This window comes from Perca fluviatilis, chromosome 13, assembly GCF_010015445.1.
Source record: "Perca fluviatilis chromosome 13, GENO_Pfluv_1.0, whole genome shotgun sequence".
Taxonomy (NCBI): domain Eukaryota; kingdom Metazoa; phylum Chordata; class Actinopteri; order Perciformes; family Percidae; genus Perca; species Perca fluviatilis.
In genome coordinates, this window is record NC_053124.1 from 39,204,889 (window position 1) to 39,220,007 (window position 15,119).

The following is a 15,119-nucleotide window of genomic DNA, read 5'->3' on the forward strand; positions in this document are numbered from 1 at the left end:
TAATCACGTTTTTCTGGAGGGACTGATATTGGTATTTTAATTGATGAAGCTCTTTCTCTTACCCTTCATGTTCAGCAGCTAGCAAACAGATTAAAACTTAAATTAGGATTTTATTTCAGAATCAAATCTCGCTGCCACTTTCATGTCTGTACTTGACTACGGTGATGTTTTATACATGCATGCTTCGTCTCAAAGTGTACATGCACTGGACCCTGTACACCATGAGGTCCACCACTCACCACTGTGTGTGTGTCTGTGTTTGTGTGTGTGTCTGTGTGTGTATATGTGTGTGTGTGTGTGTGTCTGTGTGTGTATATGTGTGTGTGGGTCTGTGTGTGTATATGTGTATATATATGACGGCCTTCTCTATCAACACGGAGACTTCAACACTGGCATATCTTTATATACAGGCTATTCTAGGTCTCCTTCCATCCTACCTTCTGACCTATATCAGCATATCAGATTAGACAGCGATGCAGAATGCCTGAAGAGCTGGAAGTAACGTTAGTCAGGAGAGAATCTGATTGGCTGGAAGTAACGTGTGGTTTATATGGTATCGATGGTGCGTTGCTGTGTAGAGAGGAATCTGCTGACACTGTTTCTTGATTATAAAGGTTTATTCACATCAAAGAAATCAGCATCATGTACAAGCCCTGCAGAGCTCGGAGAGGACCCGTTTTTCCCAATTCTCCAGTGGTCACTCTGGCTTTCTTTGTTCGAACATGGTATATATGCTATACTGTATGTAACATAGATGGGGAGGAAACAATACTTTGACCAATGGCTACAAGCCAACTGGCCTTATTTTGGAGGGTCCATTGATAAGAATCCCAGCTATCTCCTATGGCTGTTTTCCTGGAACTGGGCTAAAGTTCACCTGGGTTTCTCTGTTACCCAAAGCTTAAATACAAGTCATTTAGAATATGCAGATGAAATAGGATGACAATACACCTCAAACGTTAGTCAGGAGAGAATCTGATTGGCTGGAAGTAACGTTAGTCAGGAGAGAATCTGATTGGCTGGACCCAGAATGCTTTTGTCTCTTTTTTGTTTTGGACATTTTTCCTAATTTTTTTGCTCCTCTTTTGACATTTTTTGCCTTTTGACGTTGAGGTTTTTTTTTTGACAATTTTGTGACGTTTCTGGAGTTAATTTGAGAAACCTTTTTATTTTATTTCACCTGTCTGCTGAGGTTGTTCAGAGGTTTTTAAAAATGTATAAAGTTTTATTTTCAACGTTTTTGTTGTTATCTTTTGAGGGTTGTTTTGGACAATTATTTTTATTATTTTTTGCTCTTTTTTTTCAACGTTTTTGGGCCTTTTTTGACATTTGTTGCCTTTTGATTGTTGAGGTTTTTTTTCTAAAATATTTGTGACGTTTCTGGAGTTAATTTGATTTAAATTTAAATTTAATTTAATTATTTAACATTTTTATTTTATATGTAAAAGCTCTATCTCTGAACTTAATTTAGTAAAAGTGTCAGTTTGTATTATTTCTGTATGTTAATAAAGAAATGAAAGAAAAAAAAACGTCACGTCCGAACGGTCAGCTGACGCCTGAAGCTCACGTGACCGCTCCTCTAACCGTCACAACAAAGATGGCGGCCGCGCTGAAGACGCCGAGCTGCGGAGCTGCTTCTTCTTCTCCTCTCTTTCTTCTCTTCCTTCTCTTCTCAGTTTTCTCTTCGACTCAGAGTTCCTTCAGAGGAGAAACTTCCGGAAGAAAGGTGAGTTCATCTGAAACACGGAGTTATATTTCAGAATAAAACTGAGTTAAAGCGGAACTAGGAAGATCCTCTGGTTTCGGTTTTATATCCCATAATAGTATGCATATCTAAAAGTCTGTCACGTGATGTTTAAACCAAATATAATCTGATATTTAAATGTAGTTACGACATGTTGACCTGGACTCTATGTTTTGAAATCACCATCACCAAACTCACCAGACTCCATGTTTATAATCAGGACTTTTATCATCGTAAAACACACTTCATTCAAAGTGGACAGAAACTAAATAAAACTACCAAAAGCCATCTTGGTTCATCTTTCCACTGTTCCAACAATCACCACTCTGGTTTGGTTGAAATAAACCCTTAATTCACCCATTTACATGTGGAGATATGCTGGCTCTATACACGCTAAAAGTCCTGATTATTTACATGGAGTCTGGTGGAGATATGCTGGCTCTATACACGCTAAAAGTCCTGATTATTTACATGGAGTCTGGTGGAATATGCTGGCTCTATACACGCTAAAAGTCCTGATTATTTACATGGAGTCTGGTGGAGATATGCTGGCTCTATACACACACACAAACACATATATTCAGATTAAATCAGATTTGTGTTATTATGAGTCACAGTTTGAATCCTAAATAATGTGAAATATGTATCATGTGACTCCTTTGGATCACATGATCAGTGACAGTGTCCCTGTTTCTTCTTCTCTCCCCCAGTTGTCGGTAGTGTTGAACCCCGGCTGGCCCTCCTCCACTTAGGCGTCTCTGCTACCTGTTGTAACGTAGAGCCGTAAGTTCACCCACACCCACCTTATTGTCCTTCCACACAGGGCTGTGTTTAACACTGCCAGCTGGTCCCATCAATCCACCACCTCCTTCTGTCAAGGTACACACACACACACACACACACACACACACACACCAACACACACACACACACACACACACACACACACACACACACACACAATACCATACACACACACACACACATACACACACACACACACACACAGACATTATCACCACCACCACACACCAGACACAAACACAGACAACACTACTACCACCACACACACACACACACACAGACACACACACACACCACCCTACCACCACCACCACAGACACAGACAGACAACCACCACCAACACCACCACACACACACACAGATCAGATCATCCAGTTTCACACACACACACAATTAAAATACACAGATACAGTCACATCATACTACACACACAGACACACAGATCAGACACAAGACACTCACTACATACACACTCAATACACCCACACACTCACACACACACAAAACAACTGGCACATACGACTTCTTCTGTCAACGTACACACACACACACACACACACACACACACACACACACAAAAACACACACACACACATTAACTCTTCTTGTCAAGACACACACACACACAGACACACACACACAACAACAAACACACACACACACACACACACTACACACACAGATATAATCACACACACACACAGACACACACACACACACACAGACAGACACAGAGACACACAGGACACCCCCACTACACACCAACACACACACACACACAGACAACACCACACACACACACACACACAGACAAACACACACACACACACACACACACACACACACACGTATAGATTGTGTTGCAGTGATTAATTCCTCCACACATCAAATACAACTAGTACTGCAGTTACCAAATATAAAGGTACTTTGTGAGTAGAAATAAGTGTGTTAGTGCAGCCAGTGGCTGCCCCCAACAGTGCCTGTAGCATGAAGACCGCCCGGCTGACCTTTGACCTACTTTAACATATCAACATTAGCTCACTAAGAAGCTGGGAACCTCAATCCCAAACTGGCAGTCTGATTGTCTGTGGACTGGATTGTTATGACATAACTGACTGTTATGAACAGCATGTCTTTTTTTTTTTTAAATTAGTTTTTCTAAAATTATACTTAAAAAAAACTCCCAATATATCTCCTTACGCACAGTATCGAAATATATTGAATCGTAACCCGTGTATCGTATCGCCAGAGTCTTGCTGATACACAGCCCGACTCAGGTCCAAGCTTTTACTATTTATATTCATAAGTTTAGACTTTAAAAGTTCAGTTTTTGTTAACTCCTAGTTAGTGATAAACTCAACAGCATCTGATCCAGGGCTCTGATTGGTCTGTACAGTGTGACATCACTTCTGTTTCTGTCTGTCTGCTTGCTTGTCTGTCTGCCTGTCTGTCTGTCAGGTGAACTGGACGGAGTTCGTGTCCCGTAACGTCAGCGGCAGCCTGAAGGTGGAGCCGGAGAGCAGCGTCCTGTACAGCAGCGCCACGGTCTTCAGCAGGGTCAGAATCTCTTATTTTGAAAAGCTACTCCCTGGGTCAGACACTCTTACTTTGAAAAGCTTCTCCCTGGGTCAGACACACTTATTTTGAAAAGCTACTCCCTGGGTCAGACACTCTTACTTTGAAAAGCTTCTCCCTGGGTCAGACACACTTATTTTGAAAAGCTTCTCCCTGGGTCAGACACTCTTATTTTGAAAAGCTACTTCAAGGGTCAGACACTCTTATTTTGAAAAGGTACTCCCTGGGTCAGACACTCTTATTTTGAAAAGCTACTCCCTGGGTCAGAATCTCTTATTTTGAAAAGCTACTCCCAGGGTCAGAATCTCTTATTTTGAGAAGCTACTCCAAGGGTCAGAATCTCTTATTTTGAAAAACTACTCCCAGGGTCAGACACTCTTATTTTGAAAAGCTACTCCCTGGGTCAGACACTTACTTTGAAAAGCTACTCCCAGGATATAGAATTCCTTATTATTTAAAAAGCTACTCCCCAAGGTGAGCCACTCTTATTTTTGAAAAAACTACTCCCAGGGTCAGACACTCTTATTTTGAAAAGCTACTCCCTGGGTCAGACACTCTTATTTTGAAAAGCTACTCCCAGGGTCAGAATCTCTTATTTTGAAAAGCTACTCCCAGGGTCAGAATCTCTTATTTTGAAAAGCTACTCCCAGGGTCAGAATCTCTTATTTTGAAAAGCTACTCCCTGGGTCAGAATCTCTTATTTTGAAAAGCTACTCCCAGGGTCAGAATCTCTTATTTTGAAAAGCTACTCCCAGGGTCAGAATCTCTTATTTTGAAAAGTTACTCCCAGGGTCAGACACTCTTATTTTGAAAAGCTACTACCAGGGTCAGAAACCTTGAAAAACTTAAAATCACAACGCTGTTTCTGATTGGCTTCTGTCGCAACCTCTGCCCCCTCCTGCTCCCAGCTGTTGGAGGTCATGGCTGTAATACAGCACGCCGAGCTCTAATTCTTGACCTCTTTCCCTGTGCTATCGAAGCTGTAGAGCTTCCATTGGTCCCCCGTCTCCATCAGGGCTCCAAAGCTGCTCTGTGGCGTGCTGCTCCCCTGGCGGGGCCTCGCTAACCGCTGTGAGCCTGCAGGTCATAGAGGCTCCACTACACTACCACACTCACACACACACACACACACACCTACACACACATCACACTACACACACACACACACACTACTCACTACCTACTCACCACACACTACACCACACACTACCACACACTATAACTCTCCATACACCACCATAACCCCTACCCCCCCCCTTACCCTTCTATATTACCCCCCACCCCTCTACCCCCCACCCACCCCCCCCCCTCCTACCCCCCCCCCCACACCCCCCTATCTACCCCCCCATTAATACCACCCCTAAAAACTCCAATACCTACACATAATCCCCACACCTCTATACATAATCACCACTAACACACCCAAATAAACCCATACATTACATAAAACATATCTCCTTCCCTACCAATACCCATCACACACACAACCTACATATATACCACATACTCCTAATAACATCTTCTAAATACCCACTACATAAAACTCACACTCCCAAAAAACCATAATCACAATATAAACCCATACACATAAATACTTAAATATCAATAATAAAACAAACACACCACCTCATATATAACAACCAAACCCATACTACCAAATCTACTCTACCAACCCACACACCCACTAATCCTCTCCCACATCAACACCAATCACTCACTCATCCTACAAATCATCTCAATAACAACACTACACTCATATAATACTACTACATCATACCCACCACACAAATCAACTACCAACACCACTTCAAATATCATACCACTCAATATCAATATCTTCATCATCATCATCCCTACAATCAAACACCTCTATATACAAAAACACAATCATACCACCTCATCAATAATACTCCACACACCATAATACTCTCTTCAATCTATCCAAAACAACCACACTCATACCATCACTATATAATCAATCACTACCATATCTCAACTCCACATCACCCCTACTAATCTTCATCATCTCCCTCATTCACTTCAACAACACAAAACAACCACATCCCACCCCCTACCCCACACCACACAACCATCACTACTCTCAAATCTCACCCAAACTACAACCACCACTCATCAAACAAAACCCACATCACCAACAAAAACACCATACCACACACACCACATCAACCTACCCACATCAACTACAACAACTCATCCCCTCATCCAATATCCTTCACAACACATCCCATCACTCTAATCACCTATCTCACAAATCAAATCACACTACACACAAACACTACATAATACACACACCACATCATCACATCACAATCATCACACACTATCACACAAACACCCAAACAAATGACTAACTCTTCCATAATTCATCACATGCATAAGAGACAGAACTGAACATCAGACAGACAGTAACCCTTTTAATAACTCTCAATCCCTCTAAGCCGTTAGGCTTCATCCTGCAGCGTCTGTGGTCTCGGCCAATGGCTTGAGTCTCGGTCTCTTCCACATTCCAACTCCTCCCATGTGGAGGTGGTTGATCCATGTCAGCTGTCACAGGCTTAATGCAGGTCCCCGGTCCCATCATTGGAGCTGCAGGCAGTGGGCGGGGCTTATCCTCCCAGCAGGGTGGAGGTCCACAGGTCCATCGACGACGAGTTCACACCCTCAATATTCAAGGTTGGTTTATTACATCACAGAGACAGACAGACAGACAGACACACAGACAGGCAGACAGACAGACAGGCAGACACACAGACAGGCAGACAGGCAGTATATGAATCTGACCTCCCAGGTGACCCAGTGGCTGTCCTCGGAGAACGGCAGCGCCGAGGTTCTGGGGTACCTGCAGTGGAAGCCCGTGGCGTCCCGGGGGCGGGACTCGTCTGTGGAGAACGCCACGCCGTGTCACCACTCAGCGCCTCGGCCAATCAGCAGCGAGGACACGGCGAGGGCGTCCGGATTGGTCCGGGCCTTCTACGCAGAACCAGAACCACAGACGGTCGGACTCAACCTGAGCTTCGGACTCGCAGGAGACCCGTTCTACAACAGCACACGGTTCCTCCGCTGGTCAGTCCCCTTTATTCACTCATTCAGAACCTTTAGAACATTTAGAACCTTTTAGAACATTTAGAACCTTTAGAACATTTGGAACCTTGGCAACCTTGACAACATTGAGACCATTTAGAACCTTGAGAACCTTTAGAACATTTAGGACCTTGAGAACATTGAGAACCTTTAGAACATTTGGAACCTTGGCAACCTTGAGAACATTGAGACCATTTAGAACCTTGAGAACCTTTAGAACATTTAGGACCTTGAGGACCTTGAGAACCTTTAGAACATTTAGAACCTGTAGAACCTTTATAACATTTAGAACCTTGAGAACCTGTAGAACATTTAGAACCCTGAGAACATTTAGAACCTTAAGAACATTTAGGAACTTGAGAACCTTTAGAACCTGGAGAACCTGTAGAACATTTAGAACCTTGAGAACCTGTAGAACATTTAGAACCCTGAGAACATTTAGAAGCTTGAGAACCTTTAGAACATTTAGAACATTGAGAACTTAGAACATTTAGAATGAGAACCTTGGGAACCTTGGGAACCTTGGGAACCTTGGGAACATTGAGAACCTTTAGAACCTTGAGAACATTGAGAACCTTTAGAATCCTGAGAACCTTTAGAACATTTAGAACCTGGAGAACCTGTAGAACATTTAGAACCTGGAGAACCTGTAGAACATTTAGAAACCTGAGAACATTTAGAAGCTTGAGAACCTTGAGAATATTTAGAACCTGGAGAACATTTAGAATGAGAACCTTGGTAACATTGAGAACCTTTAGAACCTTGAGACCATTGAGGACCTGGAACATTTAGAACCCTGAGAACCTGTAGAACATTGAGAACCTTGAGAATATTTAGAATGAGGACCTTGGGAACATTTAGAACCTTGGGAACATTTAGAACATTGAGAACCTTGAGAACATTTAGAACATTGAGAACCCTGAGAACATTTAGAACATTGAGAACCTTTCGATCCTTGAATGATTGTTTCCTGTACAGGACCGTGCTGATTGGCTCCGGCTCTCCTCCAGTCGAATCCTTCTCCCCGCTGGTCCTCGCCATCATGGCGGTCGGTCTGGGAACTCCCATGATCCTCCTGGTTCTGGGCGGAGCCTACGTCTGCGTCCGGAAGAGGGCGGCGGCCTCGGCGGCGGCGTTGGCCTACGTGCCAATCAACTGACGGAGGCGTTTTTTAAAGACTGTTGACGGACAGAAGAAACGTTTTGACATCTTTGGTTCCGTCTCGTGTTCTTAATGGAACCTCGTTGAGATAATGACTTTATTTAAATGATTATGTTAAAGGTACCCTCTCTGCTTATCGTTCCTCATGTTCAATGATTTGTGTTTTTAAGACTTTGACTTTGATTAAAGAATATTTGATTCATTAATTCACTGACATCATCGAGACGCAGAAACTCCGGATTAAAGTTAAGTTATAAGACTATTTCACGAAGCTAAATCTGTCCAGAAACTCATGAAAAGTCATAGTATAGTATGTTGAAAAACTCATGAAAAGTCATAGTATAGTATGTTGAAAAACTCATGAAAAGTCATAGTATAGTATGTCGAAAAACTCATAAAAAGTCATAGTATAGTATGTTGAAAAACTCATGAAAAGTCATAGTATAGTATGTCGAAAAATAGTAATAAAAAGTCATAGTATAGTATGTAGAAAAATAGTAATAAAAAGTCATAGTATAGTATGTAGAAAAATAGTAATAAAAAGTCATAGTATAGTATGTCCAAAAACTCATTAAGTCATAGTATAATGTCAAAAAATAGTAATAAAAAGTCATAGTATAGTATGTAGAAAAATAGTGATAAAAAGTCATAGTATAGTATGTCCAAAAACGTCATAAAAAGTCATAGTATAGTATGTCCAAAAAACATAAAAAGGTCATAGTATATGTCCAAAAAACTCATAAAAAGTCATAGTATAGTATGTCTAAAAAGTCATAGTATAGTATGTCGAAAAATACTAATAAGTCATAGTATATGTCGAAAAATACTAATAAGTCATAGTATAGTATGTCGAAAAAAGTCATAAAAAGTCATAGTATAATATGTCGAAAAGGTCATAGTATAAGTATGTCCAAAATACTAATAAGTCATAGTATAATATGTCGAAAAACGTAATAAAAGTCATAGTATAGTATGTCGAAAAACCATAAAAAGTCATAGTATAATATGTCTAAAAAATAGTAAATAAAAAGTCATAGTATAGTATGGCGAAAAATAATAAAAAGTCATAGTATAGTCGAAAAGTCTAATAATAAAAGTGTATAGTATAGTATGTCGAAAAAAGTCATAAAAAGTCATAGTATAATATGTCGAAAAGGTCATAGTATAGTATGTCGAAAAATACTAATAAGTCATAGTATAATATGTCGAAAAAACTAATAAAAAGTCATAGTATAGTATGTCCAAAAACTCATTAAGTCATAGTATAATATGTCGAAAAATAGTAATAAAAAGTCATAGTATAGTATGTAGAAAAATAGTAATAAAAAGTCATAGTATAGTATGTCCAAAAACGTCATAAAAAGTCATAGTATAGTATGTCGAAAAACTCATAAAAAGTCATAGTATAGTATGTTGAAAAACTCATGAAAAGTCATAGTATAGTATGTCGAAAAATAAATAAAAAGTCATAGTATAGTATGTAGAAAAATAGTAATAAAAAGTCATAGTATAGTATGTAGAAAAATAGTAATAAAAAGTCATAGTATAGTATGTCCAAAAACTCATTAAGTCATAGTATAATGTCAAAAAATAGTAATAAAAAGTCATAGTATAGTATGTAGAAAAATAGTGATAAAAAGTCATAGTATAGTATGTCCAAAAACGTCATAAAAAGTCATAGTATAGTATGTTGAAAAACTCATAAAAAGTCATAGTATAGTATGTTGAAAAACTCATAAAAAGTCATAGTATAGTATGTCGAAAAACTCATAAAAAGTCATAGTATAGTATGTTGAAAAACTCATGAAAAGTCATAGTATAGTATGTCGAAAAATAGTAATAAAAAGTCATAGTATAGTATGTAGAAAAATAGTAATAAAAAGTCATAGTATAGTATGTAGAAAAATAGTAATAAAAAGTCATAGTATAGTATGTCCAAAAACTCATAAAAGTCATAGTATAGATGTCAAAAAATAGTAATAAAAAGTCATAGTATAGTATGTCGAAAAATAGTCATAAAAAGTCATAGTATAGTATGTCCAAAAACGTCATAAAAAGTCATAGTATAGTATGTCCAAAAAACATAAAAAGGTCATAGTATATGTCCAAAAAACTCATAAAAAGTCATAGTATAGTATGTCTAAAAAGTCATAGTATAGTATGTCGAAAAATACTAATAAGTCATAGTATATGTCGAAAAATACTAATAAGTCATAGTATAGTATGTCGAAAAAAGTCATAAAAAGTCATAGTATAATATGTCGAAAAGGTCATAGTATAGTATGTCGAAAAATACTAATAAGTCATAGTATAATATGTCGAAAAAACTAATAAAAAGTCATAGTATAGTATGTCCAAAAACTCATTAAGTCATAGTATAATATGTCGAAAAATAGTAATAAAAAGTCATAGTATAGTATGTAGAAAAATAGTAATAAAAAGTCATAGTATAGTATGTCCAAAAACGTCATAAAAAGTCATAGTATAGTATGTCCAAAAAACATAAAAAGGTCATAGTATATGTCCAAAAAACTAATAAAAAGTCATAGTATAGTATGTCTAAAAAGTCATAGTATAGTATGTCCAAAAATACTAATAAGTCATAGTATATGTCGAAAAATACTAATAAGTCATAGTATAATATGTCGAAAAAGTCATAGTATAGTATGTCGAAAAATACTAATAAGTAATAGTATAATATGTCGAAAAATACTAATAAGTCATAGTATAGTATGTCGAAAAATACTAATAAGTCATAGTATAGTATGTCGAAAAAAGTCATAAAAAGTCATAGTATAGTATGTCGTAAAAATACTAATACAAAGTCATAGTATAGTATGTCGAAATACTCATAAAAAGTCATAGTATAGTATGTCGAAAAAACTAATAAAAAGTCATAGTATAGTATGTCGAAAAACTAATAAAAAGTCATAGTATAGTATGTCCAAAAACTCATAAAAGTCATAGTATAGTATGTCGTAAAAATACTAATAAAAAGTCATAGTATAGTATGTCCTAAAAAGTCATAGTATAGTATGTCCAAAAAACATAAAAAGGTCATAGTATAATATGTCCAAAAAAGTCATAGTATAGTATGTCGAAAAATACTAATAAAAAGTCATAGTGTAGTATGTCGAAAAATACTAATAAGTCATAGTATAATATGTCGAAAAAGTCATAAAAAGTCATAGTATAGTATGTCGAAATACTAATAAAGTCATAGTATAGTATGTCGAAAAATACTCATAAAAAGTCATAGTATAATAGGTGTAAAAAGTCATAGTATGTCGAAAAATACTCATAAAAAATCATAGTATAGTATGTCGAAAACTCATAAAAAGTCATAGTATAGTATGTCCAGAAACTCATAAAAAGTCATAGTATAGTATGTCCAAAAATACTAATAAAAAGTCATAGTATAGTATGTCGAAAATACTAATAAAAAGTCATAGTATAGTATGTCGAAAAACTCATAAAAAGTCATAGTATAGTATGTCCAAAAAACTCATAAAAAGTCATAGTATAGTATATCAAAAATACTAATAAAAAGTCATAGTATAGTATGTCCAAATACTAATAAAAGGTCATAGTATAGTATGTCGAAAAAAACTCATAAGTCATAGTATAGTATGTCGAAAAACTCATAAAAAGTCATAGTATAGTATGTTGAAAAAACTCATAAAAAGTCATAGTATAGTGTGTCGAAAAAACTCATAAAAAGTCATAGTATAGTATGTTGAAAAAACTCATAAAAAGTCATAGTATAGTATGTCGAAAACTCATAAAAAGTCATAGTATAGTATGTCGAAAAATCTAATAAAAAGTCATAGTATAGTATGTCGAAAAAACTCATAAAAAGTCATAGTATAGTATGTCGAAAAACTCATAAAACGTCATAGTATAGTATGTCAAAAAAACTCATAAAAAGTCATAGTATAGTATGTTGAAAAATACTATAAAAAGTCATAGTATAGTATGTCGAAAAACTCATAAAAAGTCATAGTATAGTATGTTGAAAAACTCATAAAAAGTCATAGTATAGTATGTTGAAAACTCATAAAAGTCATAGTATAGTATGTCGAAAACTCATAAAAAGTCATAGTATAGTATGTTGAAAAAACTCATAAAAAGTCATAGTATAGTATGTCGAAAAAACTCATAAAAAGTCATAGTATAGTATGTCGAAAAAATAATCATAAAAAGTCATAGTATAGTATGTCGAAAAATACTAATAAAAAGTCATAGTATAGTATGTCCAAAAACTCATAAAAGTCATAGTATAGTATGTCGAAAAATAGTAATAAAAAGTCATAGTATAGTATGTCGAAAAATAAAGTCATAAAAAAAGTCATAGTATAGTATGTCGAAAACTCATAAAAAGTCATAGTATAGTATCCAAAAACACAAAAAGTCATAGTATATGTCGAAAAACTCCATAAAAAGTCATAGTATAGTATGTCTAAAAAGTCATAGTATAGTATGTCGAAAAATACTAATAAGTCATAGTATATGTCGAAAAATACTAATAAGTCATAGTATAGTATGTCGAAAAAAGTCATAAAAAGTCATAGTATAATATGTCGAAAAGGTCATAGTATAGTATGTCGAAAAATACTAATAAGTCATAGTATAATATGTCGAAAAAACTAATAAAAAGTCATAGTATAGTATGTCCAAAAACTCATTAAAAGTCATAGTATAATATGTCGAAAAATAGTAATAAAAAGTCATAGTATAGTATGTAGAAAAATAGTAATAAAAAGTCATAGTATAGTATGTCGAAAAACGCATAAAAAGTCATAGTATAGTATGTCGAAAACTCATAAAAAAGTCATAGTATAGTATGTCGAAAAACTCATAAAAAGTCATAGTATAGTATGCGAAAAATACTAATAAAAGTCATAGTATAGTATGTCGAAAAATAGTAATAAAAAGTCATAGTATAGTATGTCGAAAAATAGTAATAAAAAGTCATAGTATAGTATGTCGAAAAATCATAAAAAGTCATAGTATAGTATGTCAAAAAAATAGTAATAAAAAGTCATAGTATAGTATGTCGAAAAATACTCATAAAAAGTCATAGGTATAGTATGTCAAAAAACGTCATAAAAAGTCATAGTATAGTATGTTGAAAAACCCTAAAAAGTCATAGTATAGTATGTTGAAAAAATCATAAAAAGTCATAGTATAGTATGTCGAAAACTCATAAAAAGTCATAGTATAGTATGTTGAAAAACTCATAAAAAGTCATAGTATAGTATGTCGAAAAAATAGTAATAATAAAAAGTCATAGTATAGTATGTGAAAAAAGTAATAAAAAGTCATAGTATAGTATGTAGAAAATAGTAATAAAAAATAATAATATAGTATAAGGTCCAAAAACTATAAAGTCATAGTATAGATGTCAAAAATACTAATAAAAAGTCATAGTATAGTATGTCGAAAAATACTCATAAAAAGTCATAGTATAGTATGTCGAAAAAGCTCATAAAAAGTCATAGTATAGTATGTCGAAAAACCATAAAAAGTCATAGTATAGTATGTCCAAAAACTCATAAAAAGTCATAGTATAGTATGTCTAAAAGTCATAGTATAGTATGTCGAAAAATACTAATAAAGTCATAGTATATGTCGAAAAATACTCAATAAAAAGTCATAGTATAGTATGTCGAAAACTCATAAAAAGTCATAGTATAATATGTCCCGAAAAAGTCATAGTATAGTATGTCGAAAAATACATAAAAAGTCATAGTATAATATGTCGAAAAACTCATAAAAAGTCATAGTATAGTATGTCGAAAAACTCATAAAAGTCATAGTATAATATGTCGAAAATAGTAATAAAAAGTCATAGTATAGTATGTAGAAAAATATAATAAAAAGTCATAGTATAGTATGTCCAAAACGTCATAAAAAGTCATAGTATAGTATGTCGAAAAAACACAAAAGTGTCATAGTATAGTCCAAAAACTAATAAAAAGTCATAGTATAGTATGTCGAAAAAAGTCATAGTATAGTATGTCGAAAAATACTCAATAAGTCATAGTATTATGTCGAAAATACTAATAAAGTCATAGTATAGTATGTCGAAAAAGTCATAGTATAGTATGTCGAAAAATACTAATAAGTAATAGTATAGTATGTCGAAAAATACTCATAAAAGTCATAGTATAGTATGTCGAAAAACTAATAAGTCATAGTATAGTATGTCGAAAAGTCAAAAAAGTCATAGTATAGTATGTCGTAAAAAACTAATAAAAGTCATAATAGTAAGGTCGAAAACTCATAAAAAGTCATAGTATAGTATGTCGAAAAACTAATAAAAAGTCATAATAGTATGTCGAAAAACTAATAAAAAGTCATAGTATAGTATGTCCAAAAACTCATAAAAGTCATAGTATAGTATGTCGTAAAAATACTAATAAAAAGTCATAGTATAGTATGTCCTAAAAGTCATAGTATAGTATGTCGAAAACTCATAAAAAGGTCATAGTATAGTATGTCGAAAGTAATAGTATAGTATGTCGTATAAACTACAAAAAAGTCATAGTATAGTATGTCTAAAAATACTAATAAAAGTCATAGTATAGTATGTCGAAAAACTCATAAAAAGTCATAGTATAGTATGTCGAAATACTAATAAAAGTCATAGTATAGTATGTCGAAAAACTCATAAAAAAGTCATAGTATAATAGGTGTAAAAAAGTCATAGTATATGTCGAAAAATACCTAT

General features: G+C 35.0%; 1 protein-coding gene across 1 annotated transcript; it reads left to right on the plus strand.

The window, feature by feature from the left end:
• Positions 1 to 3,949: 3,949 nt before the first annotated feature.
• Positions 3,950 to 8,592, plus strand: LOC120571019 (glycosylated lysosomal membrane protein; the record flags this gene model as incomplete). The annotated part of the gene is made up of 5 exons (XM_039819703.1): positions 3,950 to 4,175; positions 6,590 to 6,611; positions 6,709 to 6,817; positions 6,933 to 7,207; positions 8,204 to 8,592. Coding segments are annotated over 5 exons (813 nt in total), but the record flags the coding sequence as incomplete, so codon positions are not given.
• Between the last annotated feature and the right edge of the window lie 6,527 nt (positions 8,593 to 15,119).